Raw genomic sequence first — 14,748 nt, 5'->3', positions numbered from 1 at the left:
TAATTTGAGACACTCGCTTAGAGACAATATTTAAGACAATTTACAAGTTTTTTTGTCTCAAGTTAAGACAAAATGAATTAAACATGTATTCTATATTGTCGTTATAAAGACAAATTTGTAAGATAATAAATTGAGACACCTGCTTAAAAACAATATTTAAGACAGTTTATAAGTTTTTTTTTTGTCTCAAGACAATTTACTCATAAATTGTCTTAAATATTGTCTTAAAACCTTGTCTTAAATATTGTCTTAAACCCCTTTTAGAGTGAGATCCTCCTAATCCGCCAAATTCAAAAGTTATGTAAATCTGTAATTGTATTCATAACCTTTCAGATTGAGAATGACAATATCATGATTGCAAAATTGACAAATGGTTATTAAGATATTCATTAAATGGGAGGACTTTATTAAAATTGAAGTATAGTACATACTCTCATCTAAACAGTTTGGTTAAGACGTTTAGTGCCCTGTTCGCCCCTCATTCGATCCGTATCTGCGAAGTTATCTTCCTTCATTTGGCATGTTGCAGCTGTTATCAGTCCACTCCATTCCTTCGCGTTTACTTGAATTCGCCACTCCACTAGATTCATCCCCATTTTGGATGCCATTCTCCTCTGCAATCGAAATACAATCCTTATCCTCCTCGGCCTACGGAGACATGGTAACATGAGTAGCCTCCCCGTCAATTGTCATCTTTGAAAGACCGAAATCCGCCAATTTTCCATTCAAATTGCTATCCAAAAGGATGTTGGCGGTCTTGACGTCCCTGTGAATTATCTTCGGGTTGCAACCCACGTGCAAGTATTCCAGGCCTTTGCATACAAATCCAATTAGATATACTGTTACTTATTGATTTACTCCTATTTTACCGTAATCAATACTGAAAACAATGAGCGTTTAGATCATACATGTCTACTGTACATCAAAATAATTAAAAGAAATAGTTACCCTGCGCTGCATCTAAAGCTATTTTGAGCCTTCTTTTCCAATTTAAATCCGAATTTCCTGCACGGGAACCTGGACAAGAAAACAGGGACCAAAAACTTGTCGTTACCCTTGCTTATTCTATCGACTGAAAGAAACATATTTTCCATCAATATAATTTACCGTGAAGGTGATCTCTTAGGGAACCTCCTGACATGTGCTCGTAGATCAGCATAACTCCTTTGGTTTCATTACAGTATCCCAATAAGGATACTAGGTTCCTGTGATTGATTTTAGAAAGAAGATCAACCTGTTGATGATGAGATGCATATTTAATAGTTAGGGTGCAGCCAAAACTGAGATTCCTAGAATGGACACAAATTGAACCTTATTATATCTGAGAATGAGAATGAATGACCTCATTCAAGAACTCGTGAATCCCTTGTCGAGAAAACATTGAAAGCACTTTCACTGCTATAGCTTTTCCGTCTGGCAATTCACCAAAGAACACCGATCCAAATCCACCTCGTCCAATCTCCTCACTAAAGTTTTTTGTGGCAACATTTATTTCATGTAGAGTGAAGGCACGGGAGTTTGTCGGATTTGGCACCACAATCATTGAGTATTCTGCAAAATCATCCACATGTACAGATCATCTTCCATTTATTATAAGGAAAGGATTTTCATGAAGGGTAATAAAAATATTATAGAAATTCTAATATTGACCTTGGTTTAGAAAAGGGTTTGTTTCTTTTTCAACCCCACTCCTTCCAATGGCTCCATTTCCCCATATTTTTTTGCGCTGCACAACAATACCCGCTGTCAATGCTAAAGCAATGATTCCGCTGAGTGTTATTCCGAGGACAACCTTCAGTTTACTCCGCCGACTGTTATTCGGCTGAGAAATTGAGTGGTTACTCCGCTGACTATTATTCGGCTGAGAATTTGAGTTGTGTGGAAAGCATTTCCTCTTAGTCATACGTAGGTAGGGGTTTCCTGAGTAACTGCAACACATCGGACGGATATTTTCCATTAATTAAGTCGATTGATTATTATCATATGGGGCCAAATGTTTAGTGTGGAAAACAAAATAAATTCTGAACCTCAAAATTTTAACTTGGCGGTGTGTAGAAAAATAAGAAATATAAAACAGTATCCTATTACTTCAATTTTAACGAACAATTGACCAGAAGTCGCTCAGGGATTTCACCGCTGAATTCATTGTTGGCTATATTCCTGCATTAAAATACGACGAGAATATTTAGCGCAAGAAACAGAGAAGCTGTTGTTTCTCTTTTTTAAATATCTGCAAAATAATCCAAATAAAAGAAACCCCGTAAGTAATAGTGCCTGCAAAATGGTTAAAGTGATTCTATTTGGCATTGGTCCTCTAAAATGATTCTTGTTTAAACATAAATAATGTTCTCTTGAAAATTTTAATGAGAAAGATTCATATAACAAAATTATATATATATAAAAGAGAGATTTATATGATTTAGGAAAAAAAATTATATTTTTAATTAATTTTTTATCATCAAGTTTTTAGGGGCAAGTGAGATATGTAGGCGGGGTTTAGGTAAAAGTTTTCCACAATTTTTAGGAAATTTGAGGGATGTTGCCGTCTTAAAAACTTATAATTATAAATATAAAAATATTTGATATATCATTGATATTTTAATATTTATAATGTAATTGTCTTTATCATTATATAATATATAACACTTACATCGTGAAAAATAAATGATAAATCTATGAATTACTTAACTGGAGTTTGAAACAAATTTAAAACTAAAAGCATGATATCATATAGTCATACATCATATATGTAATTTAACAAATTTAAAACTAAAAGCATGATATCATATAGTCATACATCATATATGTAATTTTGTAGCTGTTCAATATAACTATTAACAATGTACAATGAAAATAAATGTTTAAAGTTTAAACCATATTGAAGTTCCAACTATGAACACTGAATATTGAAATAAAAGTCATGTGCAATACAAAATTTTATAGAGTCAAGACTCAAGTTTAATATATCATATAAAATTCAAAATAAACTGAAGTATGAAACAGAAAAATAAATATGTTAATAACATAATAACATATCAAATGATAAATCATAAATGAACATAATTTCTCAAGGTAGTCTCTACATCTAGCTACTCCATGAATAAATCGAGATCAACCATGTTACCATGAATCATAATCACTTGCATTCTCAAACATGCTAAGTGGCACACCAACCAACTCCATCTGTGTCTCATCAAGTCTCTCCTCCATGTCTACTTGTGCATCATCCTCTCGATCAACATCTCATCGTCCCATTCATAAAAATTAAGATTTTTTTTGTTTCATTAAAAAAAAAAATGTGTTTTTTTGTCTAGGAAACGACCCCTCACGGAAATGACCCCATTTGAAAAATTCGACCTCGAAAATTGAAGAAATGCCCTCTTACAAGTTTCTGTGAGAATAATGCAGAAATAAAATTAGTTGTGAGTGGTTGAACAGAATTAGTTGTGAGTGGTTGAACAGAATTAGTTGTGAATGGTTAGGAATTGGTTGCACATATTCAGGAAGTTTAGGTGAGTGAGTTTCCTATATAAGTGTGATGTAATTGAGCAAATAAATTAATGAAGTAGTGTGAGCTTTGTCTCACGTTTGCTGGTGTTTCTGCCTGTGCATTTGTTATAGTTTTTATTGTAATTTGGTATCAAAGCATTTTTTGTCTGCGCCTCTCTCCTCTTCGCGGGCAGTGAGTGACTCTGCCATTAGAGTGTGCGCAGTGACAGTATCTTGTGTGGATCGGTCTTGTTGGATTAGGCACGGAATTGACCAAGAAGCCCACAGTGGCAATCTGAGCTCTTTGATCGCTGAGTGAATAAGGTATTGAAATCTTGAATAGCCTTCGTCGTTTCCGCTGTGCTAGGCGTTTTTTTTTCCCTTTCTTTTATTTGTTGTTGTTGTTCAGCCAGCTTACGTCTCACCAGTGTTCCTGTTGGTTTCTGCCGGAATTGAGTTTTCCAACCTTAAGAAGCCTGTGATTTTTTTTTGAATTTGGTCATTGGTGGAGAAATGGCTAATCCCCTTGCAGATTCATATTTACATGAGTCTACAAAACTTGATGGAGAAAATTATGTTAATTGGAAATTTAAGCTCATAACAGTACTAGAGGCATACAATCTCTGGACGATTGTCAAAGGTGACGAGACCAAGCCTCAACCTCCTACTGCCACTCAAGATTGGGAGAAGCGTGAAATGAAATCAAGGGTGCTGCTGCGCATGTCAGTGAAGGACAATATTATTCCCCACATTCGGGACTGTGTAACTTCAAAGGCGACATGGGACACTCTCAAAGGTTTGTATGAGACTACTAATGCAAACCGTATTTTATTTTTAAAAACAAAGCTGCTATCTATCAAAATGGATGCCAATGAAAGCATTAGCAACTTTGTTTCCCGAATTAAAGAATTTAGTGATAAGCTTGGTGATATTGGTGAAAAGGTTTCTAGTACAGACTTGGTAACTGTTGCTTTAAAGGGGTTAGTCCCAGACTATAAAGTCTTTATTTCAGCTCTCTCAGCTAGACCGACACCTCCTACATTTGAAGAATTGGCTGGAATTCTTCTTCAAGAAGATTTGAGCTGGAGTCAAATGGTTCTGATTTGGCTTTGACTGCAAGAGGCAAAAGACCATTCCGAGGGAGACCATGGGACAGGAACAAAGGTCGTTTTCAAGCAAAGCATAAAGGTATGGCACCTCCTGATTCTTATGTTAAAAGGAACATTGAATGTGATTATTGTGGAAAACCTGGACATCTCGCTAAAGATTGCTATAGGAGAAAGAATAATGAATCAAATCAAAGACAGAGCAGGCATAATGGAAATTACATGAATGATGGAATAAAAAATCTTAAGTTATTTCTTTCTGATGCTGCATTGTCTGCTGAAACTGATGATGAGAATGCTTGGTTTATCGATTCTGGTGCATCAACACACATGACTTGTAATAAAGAATGGTATGATAAATATTATGAGAAATCTGATGGTACACACATTTACCTAGGAGATGACAGGTCACTTAAAGTTCAAGGCTATGGCATAATAAATGTGTACTTACCTAATGGACTATTGCGACAGATTCATAATGTGATGTATGTACCTACTCTCAAAAAGAATTTGATATCTGTTTCCACTATCACTGATAATCATTTAAAAGTAGAATTTGGTAAATTGGGGTGTATAGTGAAAGATGTTCAGGACCACTACAGGGTTGTTTCTACAGGTACCAGGGTTGGAGGATTATACAGATTGGATGTGACAGTGAAGCGCCATGTTGCATTGACATCCACAAAAACATCGACAGCAGAATTATGGCATCACAGGTATGGGCACCTAAATTACAATGATTTATCGTTGTTACAAAGGAAATCAATGGTTGAAGGTCTTCCTGTTATGAAGTGTGAACATTTACCATGTGAAGCTTGTGCACTTGGTAAGCAGCATAGAGAAGAGTTTCCGGTTCATACTGAGAAACGAAAATTTGATATACTTGAATTAATTCACACTGATGTATGTGGACCTATGCAAACTAGGTCTCTTGGTGGTGCTTCATACTTTGTTATTTTTATTGATGATAGATCTAGGTATACCTGGGTCTATTTCATTAGAAGGAAAAGTGACATATTTGAGTATTTTAAAGAGTTTCGAAATATGGTTGAAAAACAAACAGGAAAGTGCATTAAAATACTCAGATCTGATCAAGGGGGTGAATATAAATCAAAAGCATTTAACACCTATTGTAAATCTAATGGAATTCAACAACAGTTCACAGTGCCACATACCCCTCAGCAAAATGGTGTTGCTGAGCGATGGAATAGAACCTTGGTGGAATCTGCTCGTAGTATGCTGCAAGGTAAGAACATCTCTAATGGTTTCTGGGCAGAAGCCATTAACACTGCTGTTTATCTGAAGAATCGATGTCCCACTAAGCAATTAGTTTTTCAAACTCCTTTTGAGGTTCTTCATGGTTATAAACTTGATGTGAGTCATTTCAAAGTCTTTGGATGTACTGCTTTTGCTCATATTCCTAAGGCTAACAGAAGAAAACTTTATGCCAAGTCCATCAAGTGTGTTTTCATTGGATATTGTACGGATCAGAAACCCTATAAATTGTTTGATCCAAGTTCCCATAAACTATTTGCAAGTCGTGATGTATTGTTTCATGAGCAGACTGATAAAAGTAATACAAATAATGATACATGGCATATATCTAATAATGCACATATCAAGCTTGATACTTTGATTAAGCAGGAACAGGAACAGGTCCAGGTACAGGTACAGGATCAGGATGATAGCAGCAGTACGAGCACATCTAGCAGCAGTGAGTCATTACAAGGGGGGGGTGATTCACCTCAAAGCCGACGAATCATGGATGGAACACCCACAGGCATTGAAGCACCAAGAAGGTCGTCCCGACATACTCGGCTTCCTGCAAGGTATAGAGACTATGCCTTAATGTCTAATATAATGAATGTTGAAGAACCAATTGATTATGAGCAGGCTAAACAACATGAACCATGGATTAATGCTATGAATGATGAGTATGCTTCTCTTATGAAAAATCAAACATGGGAATTAGTAGAACTTCCTGAAAATAAAGTTCCAATTGGAAGCAAATGGTTGTACAAAACGAAATTTAAAGCAGATGGTACAATTGATAAATTTAAGGCAAGATTAGTAGCAAAAGGATATGCTCAAAAGGAGGGAATTGATTATGAAGACACTTTTGCACCAGTAGCTAAGTTGAATACAATTAGATTACTGATTGCCTTAGCCACAAAACATAATTGGAACATACATCAATTGGATGTTAAATCTGCTTTTCTAAATGGTGATTTAAAGGAAGAAGTTTATTTGGTTCAACCTGAAGGGTTTGTCAAACAGGGACAGGAGCATCTGGTTTGCAGGTTAAGAAAGGCATTGTATGGTTTGAAACAGGCACCAAGATCATGGTATGTAAAGATTGATACCTTCTTTCTTCAGAATGGATTTGTGAAAAGCAAAAATGATCCTAACTTGTATGTTAAGAAAGATGAAAAAGGAAATGTTGCTTTAATAGCTTTGTATGTGGATGATCTCATTATAACAGGCAGTGCTCACAAGTTAATTGAAGAAATTAAAGTTCAGTTGTCACAGGATTTTGGAATGAAAGATTTGGGTGAAATGCATTACTGTTTAGGCATTGAGGTATGGAGAGAAACTGGTAAAACTTTGATCACTCAAAGCAAATATACAAAGGAGATTCTTAAAAAGTTCAATATGACAGATTGTAAAGCTATGTCAACTCCCTTAGAACAGAATGCAAAGTTGTACAAAGAAGATGGTTTGAAAGAGGCAGATGGAACATTATATCGTCAGTTAGTGGGAAGTTTGAACTATCTCACCACTACCAGGCCAGACATTGCATACTCAGTCAGTATCCTTAGTCAATTCATGGCTAAGCCTTCAGGAAATCATTGGAATGCTGCAAAGAAAGTTCTCCGATACTTAAAGGGAATAGTGAATCTTGGTATTATGTATACTGATGAATCTGATGTTGCACTAACAGGTTTTTCTGATTCAGATTGGGCAGGAAATCCAGATGACAGACGATCTACCTCTGGCTATGCATTTCATATTGGATCAGGGGTCGTATCTTGGAGTAGTAAGAAACAGCCAACTGTTTCTTTATCATCAACAGAATCAGAGTACAAAGCTTTGACCAATGCCACTTGTGAAGCTATTTGGTTGCAGAGAATTCTTGCAGATCTTGAAGAGGCGCAAAGTGGTGCAACATGTATCAATTGTGATAATCAGAGTGCTATCAAATTAGCACATAATCCAGTTTACCATGCTAGAACAAAACACGTTGAGTTACAGTACCACTTTGTACGTGAGAAAATTGAGTCAAATGAAATTGGATTGATATTTTATAACACCAAGGATAATGTGGCTGATATATTTACTAAGCCCCTTGGTAAAATCAAATTTGAAGTTTTTAGAAGTCAGTTAGGTATTGTAGAAAATCCATTTCTCCATTAAGGGAGGATGTGAGAATAATGCAGAAATAAAATTAGTTAATTAGTTGTGAGTGGTTGAACAGAATTAGTTGTGAGTGGTTGAACAGAATTAGTTGTGAATAGTTAGGAATTGGTTGCACATATTCAAGAAGTTTAGAGTTTCCTATATAAGTGTGATGTAATTGAGCAAATAGATTAATGAAGTAGTGTGAGCTTTGTCTCACGTTTGCTGGTGTTTCTGCCTGTGCATTTGTTATAGTTTTTATTGTAATTGTTTCCTGGGGTACCTTACTTTAAAAAAATAGAAAACCACTTAATAGTCCCCAAACCCTTGGAACTTGAGAGAACTAAAAAAAACTCAACCCTACTTAAAGACACAACCCCTGTTTTTTTAATTAATTTAATAAAAAATTTAAAAAATTATATAAATTATTAAGATTTTTAAACTTATTTAATTTTTTTATTTTAAATTACTAAACTTATTCATTAAATTAAGCAATTCTATTTAATTTATAATTTATTTTAATTTTTTCTCATTATTTTTCTTTTCACAATTATATTGATATACATTTTTCTACTCAATACACTTATAATAATAAATATAAAACATTTTTTTCTCATTAATTTTCTTTTCACAACTATATTGATATACATTTTTAAACTCAATACACTTATATCAGATATACATTTTTCAACTCAATACAGTTCAATAAATATAAATGTAAGTGTGCTAATTTTAAAAATATTTCCTAACTTCTAGTTTTGCTCAAATATGGAAAACCACCCTCTCCCTTGCCCGCCCTCAAAGGTGGGCACGGGTCTGCACCAGATGACAGTGTAGCAATTTTCACAACTCACTTTTCATATTCATTCTCTCTCCATCATAGAAGAATGTCACATATTTGTGAAGATCTTCGTGAGAAAAAATATATTTTATTTATGAAGTTAAAGATAGTTTATGGGATAGATTCTTTTTCCAGTTAGTTGATATATTTGGTCTTTTTCCAATAAAACTTTACAGTAAACATTCCTAGCTTCTCCACCAACTTAATAAATTATCCCAAAAACTAGCTACCAAAATATCTACATAACTCTCAATATTATCTTTATATAAAATTTAACTAAATATTAAACGATTTAAATATTATAACTGAAATAACACTAAAGTTAATAATGATATTCACAATATCCTCTATCAACCATTAAAACTTAATAATTATTTCTATTTAAATTTAAATAAAAGATTAAATAGAAAAGAGGTAGGCCTACAGTTCTTGAAGAGATGTTAGACCAGATAGCCACTCCACAGTACCATTCAAGTTATTGTTTTGCAAATATCTGCACAATAACCAAAGTAGATTTTAATTTTACGAATATCATGTATAGCAACAAAAAGAACCCACCGAAGCGGATTTTAGTTTTACGAATACGTATAGCAACAAAAGGAACCCTCCGAATAAAAGTTGTGTTGGAAAGGAACTTACAATCGCTCCAAGTCGTGTAAACTGGCATTTGGCATTGGTCCAGTGAACTGATTATGGTCGAGTGACCTTTTCAACACAAATACTTAATTTGTGTTAAATGTTGCACAAGATTGATTATTCCAAAACATTGAGAACACATTTTAAATGATTCTATTCAACTTTGAAAAAATCTTAAAAACTTTAAATTGAAAAAGGAGAAAAGAGGCGGCCGTACAATTCTCGAATAAGTGTTAGACCAGATAGCCACTCAAGAGTACCATTCAGGTTATTGTTTTGTAAATATCTGCATTGTAACTAAAAGTAAATTTTTGTTTCTATAAAATATATAGAAAGACACAAGGAAGAAAAAAAAACACGAAATGAAAATTTTGTTGGGAAAAACTTACAGTCTTTCCATTCCCCCAAAATTGGTGAGATTTGGCATTGGCCCACTTAACTGATTATGGTGAAGTGACCTGCTAATTCCAACACAAAATGACACATGCTGCATAGATGATTATTGGCTAATAAAATATTCAAATGAATGGATAGAAGCTGCACAGATATTGTTGTTTTTTTTTTTGTAAGCTTAGGTGGGACCTTCTCATTTTCGAGTTTTTACATGTCCGTTATTCACCCCATTTCAAGGGAGGGTAGCACAAGAATCGAACCCAAGATCTCCGGTTCGGTGAGACTTCATTTCCACGGCCATTGCCACTTGAGCTACCCCATGCGGACTGCACAGATATTGTTGTTTGATATAATATTCAAACTTAAATTATTTCGAATTATTTCAGTGTAATTTTTTTGAAAGTTTTTTGGTTTAATTTTCCTAAAATTCAACAAGAATTTATTTAAATCACAAGTTTGATAAATAACCTTGCACAATTTAAATAACCCCAAAGTTTTTCAGATACTGAATTCATATATACAATCAAATCTATATATATAATTAAAAACTAATTTAAATAACATAAATTAAAATTTCACCTTGTATTCACTCTACAACTTCACTCTACAACTTCTCATTCGAAAGACTTCTGGGAAAAACCACTCTAGGTTACCAAAAAAATATGTCTAGACTCTAAACTTCCCGACGTTACACAAAATGAAGAAAAAAAATAAAAAATCTAATTTTGCTTACAGATTCATTAATGTATTCAACTGCTCAATATCGATAGGCACCGATCCTGTAAGATTCCTTCCCGCCAAATCTCTGGCAACAACAGTATCATCGTGGCATGTTACCATTTTTCCTATATGCATGGCTCATGATTTCACGATTTTAGCGGTAAACACATGTGTAATCGAAAAATTTAACTTACATTTCAAAAATTGTTACTCCGTCGAAGCTGCTACCACAGCCAATTCCGTGCCAGGGTACCAAATAGCAAGGATCATGAGAAATCCAATCTTTTATGTCAAATCTACTTTTGATAGCGTTAAGAGCGTCAACTGCACTTTGAGAACTTCGTTAGCCATCGATTATAAATAATATCGGTAATTTACTTATAAGAAATTTATTGGGTGCAATTCTTACTGTCATCCTGAAATGTTGCCACGTCCGACGAAACTACCTCGTAATACTCAACTGCATTGATTATAGGAAGGGTGGAATCATGGCCCTCAAGATTCAAAAAGTTGGTGAACTATTTGATTGGATTCTAATCTCTTGAGTGGAATAATTTCCTACCAAAGTAATGTTTTCTTGCATTGATTCACCGTCTATGACGACTGAAAAAGATCTCGCTTTAGACGTATTCAACAGCTCGATCTCTGCAAAATAGAAAAACAGTAATATGTGTTTCCCATATTGTTGCAGTGGTGGTATCGGTTGTTGCAATGAAAAGATGTCCGAGCTGTTTACGACACACGCAGTTTCCAAGACAGCGGCTGGAGGATGGTTTTCGGTATTGGTTGTTGAAATAGGCTTGTTTGAACTTATCTTCTGTAAATAAGATGCAGAGACAGCATCATAGTCTATTCCGGCTGAGGGTGTCCAGATGCGGTCGAATTTGTCGTGAGGATACCTGCTAATTAATCAACCACAAAAAGCTATGCATGTAAAGATTGCAACTGCTCAACCGGAATGTATCAAAATTAGTTCAAATATCAATAAGTCTCATTGCAGGTGGAAGTGCGAGATTTCTTCTGGCTTGATTTCCATGGGTAAATATAAAAAGCTCAAAATGCTCACCTCACCGTCGAATTTCCACCAACATCATTTCTTCCCGACGCAAACAAGATTGTTCCTGGCCGAGCGTCTTTATACATGCCATGTTGGAGCCTCCTGATCTCGATCGCAGAGATAAAGGGATCATCAGTCTCGGAGGTTCTGACAAGGCAAATGTACAACTCTCTGCCTTTAGTAACCAATATATATTCGTAAACACTTGCATAACTCAGAGCTACTGTTACGTCTCGCGAAGCCAGCATATCCACTGTCTCAATAGAGAAAGTGAAGTTATATAAGGAGCGATTATATCCTCTGAAATTTCCTATGGCGAACCATAATCTCAAGAGGTGAGGCACATCAGGGGCGACTGGTAACTGATAGCAAGACTTGTTAAGAGGCTTTGGGAAATAACGCATCGTATGCAAGTAAGAACCAGAGGCTTGATCACTGGCGTCCCCTATGTCTGCTGACTCACCGACGTCTATGTAATGAGCATCAGTTACCCATGTTATATTGTTTTCCGCCGTGGCATTCGTTTTGCCTCCACAACTGATACTCAGAAATCCTGCACACCACCAAAAGGAGTAATGAACAAACCAACCTCTTGCTGACCAAATATGAAAAAATGTGTTCGTTGAACATTATAGGAACAGTATATGCCTCCTTCGTATGCAGCATTCAGAGGATGTGATGCACCTTTTATTGAGGTGCCCAATTTCTACAGAAGTATGGAACAGTCTTACATGCCTTGGAGATTGAGGTGGATTGGAATAATGATTCACTGGATAAATGTCTCAAACTTTGCTTTGAGACACATAATGAGTTATGTACATTATCTTCTTTTTATATTATAGAGGGCATTTAGCATTGTAGGAATCTTAAGATATTTGAACATATAAGGGTGGATGTAAGTACTACAATGTTGGGGGTTGTGGTTTACTTCTTAGAAATTAGCTCCAAGAAAACTGTTCAGAAACCGAGGAAGATTAAAAGAGAGGATGTGTGGCAAAAGTTTCTGGTTGGTTTTTTCGATAGTGCATGGTTTAATAGACAATGCGGTTGTGGTGTTTTCATAGGACAATGCGGTTGTGGTGTTGTGGGGGAAGGATGAGAGGTACCAACAACAAGACGGAAATCATTGCATAATGGGGAGTTCTCTTCACTGCAAATTGGTTCAACATCAAAGATTTTCAAGTTTCTCAAAATTCTAAAAAAATCCATTAATTGGGTCAAGGGCTCTCCCGATTCCACCCTCCCTTCTTGGCAAATTGGATGAAGCTCGCAGAGTGGTGCGAGCCTTTCAGCACATCTACGGGAACAGAACCTTATCGCGGATATGTTTTCAAAAAGACGAGTTGATTCAGCTCGAGGAGTCATTCACTATGCTGCGTTCAATCATGATTTCAGGACTGATTCTGGCCGTACACTTGCTTCGTAGAATCTGCTCTCTTTGATTTTTCTACTTCAGTTTTTGAACCGACATTGGTCCTCTATTCCTCATTTACAGTTTCATATACACTATCTATGGTTGATCATATCTGCTGAAGGATTAGCTTTTTGATATGATAAGCTATTTTATTTTCAAGGCATATATCTGCAGTTGTTTGATATGTTTCTAGAGTTTCATATATCTACTTGGAACAGCATGATCTGATCAGAAAAACAACTATGTAACCTGTACTCTCTTTTTTATATAAAAGTTACTTTTTTTCTTTCAAACGACGATTATAAGACGGACGGTGTTAAAAAGTTAGACGAAACGGAAATACTCCAACACAACAGGTAAGAGCGCACTTAGTGTTCCATTACATACCTGGTTGGGCAGTAATGGCAGTGAATAAACGCAAGAGCACAACCACTGTGGCTATCCAACCACCCCATTTACCATAACTTAATTTGTCCATCTGTCAACCAAATGTTTGCACAGCAGAAGGATTTGGACTGATGGTTGTTTGACGTTGAAGGTTTTTATCATATGCTTTTCCGCTCGGCCTTTTCTCCCAACTGTGTTGCGATCCCTCCTGTATGAGACCTCACAAGACCGAATGATTCCACTGAAGGTGTCTTTTTTATAATGAAGGTGTGTTTAAGGGGAGAGGAAACTTCGCCCCTTTTGTGGTTATCCAATCAAAGTAACACGCGTATTGACTTTAACTTTTCTCTTTACACAGTTGTTAATATCACGGTCGGCTGTCAAATCCATTATTGGTACCCACTGAACAAAAGCATGATCCGAGTTAACCTTCGTTACCAGAACCTTCATTGTATCAGGATTCGATATTGAGCAAACGAGATCGGTCTGCAGTTGAAATGAGCGGACTCGGGTTTAGTTGTGTAGAATTCGTCCGAAAGTCGGAGCAGATAAAGTTGAACAATGGCACTTCACTGCAGTCGGAGCAGATATAGTTGAACAATGGCACTTCACTGCACTGTTGGGAGAATCCAAGGCCATCCCTCCTTGATGCATTGACTTCAAATAAACAATTGGAATTTAGTTCCTTGGAAGGGCATGGTGCAACGTGAACGATTTTAGGTGCGAGTAATCATTTGCTATTTGTTTATAAAAGAGTGATTTCTAATAATATTTTCTTTTTAAATTCATTAATATAATTTTTTTTAAAGTAAGATTATGATTTTTTTGTTTTTCAAAATAAATTTTTGAACATATAAATGAATACAACCATTAAAAAAATATATCTATATTAAACAATTTAAATCTATAACTTTTAAATATTTCTATCGAATTAGAAAAAAATGAAAATTTTGTTTTTATTATATAAATAGATTCATCACTTTGAAAAATTATTGATCATTTAGATTATGCAAAACCTAAATTTGTGGTTCTAACAAATTTATGGTGGAAAAGTTTTAAATATTAAAAAAAAATTATAAAAAAAATAAAATTAAAAGATAATTAACAATCAAATTTACCACAATACACAAGATTTACTTGGAAAGCCTATAATGGTAAAAACAATAGGAAATGATTAGTAGTATTATTTAATCAACAAATGAAAATATATACATCCACTAACATTTTACTTCTCACTCATATACTGATTTTACCATGGCGGATTCCTAAACTTAAAATAGGATTTGTTATCATACCATAGGCTAATATC

General features: G+C 35.1%; 1 protein-coding gene across 1 annotated transcript; it reads right to left on the bottom strand.

The window, feature by feature from the left end:
• Window positions 1-648: 648 nt before the first annotated feature.
• Window positions 649-13,530, bottom strand: LOC149256851 (putative LRR receptor-like serine/threonine-protein kinase At5g48740). Its single transcript, XM_089455485.1, has 12 exons — window positions 13,440-13,530; window positions 11,648-12,191; window positions 11,144-11,480; window positions 9,858-9,955; window positions 9,686-9,754; window positions 9,257-9,325; window positions 2,089-2,160; window positions 1,741-1,928; window positions 1,343-1,551; window positions 1,108-1,234; window positions 949-1,017; window positions 649-812 (listed from the first exon to the last, which is right to left on the bottom strand). The coding sequence occupies exons 1-12, from the start codon at window positions 13,528-13,530 to the stop codon at window positions 649-651; spliced, it is 2,037 nt and encodes a 678-aa protein (XP_089311611.1).
• Window positions 13,531-14,748: the final 1,218 nt, after the last annotated feature.

This window comes from Pinus tabuliformis, chromosome 7 (assembly GCF_031772625.1).
Source record: "Pinus tabuliformis cultivar Carrire ecotype Pingquan chromosome 7, CPIR1, whole genome shotgun sequence".
Taxonomy (NCBI): Eukaryota; Viridiplantae; Streptophyta; class Pinopsida; order Pinales; family Pinaceae; genus Pinus; species Pinus tabuliformis.
Note: the sequence above shows the minus strand (reverse complement) of the source record. Positions and strands in the feature narration are given on the sequence as shown.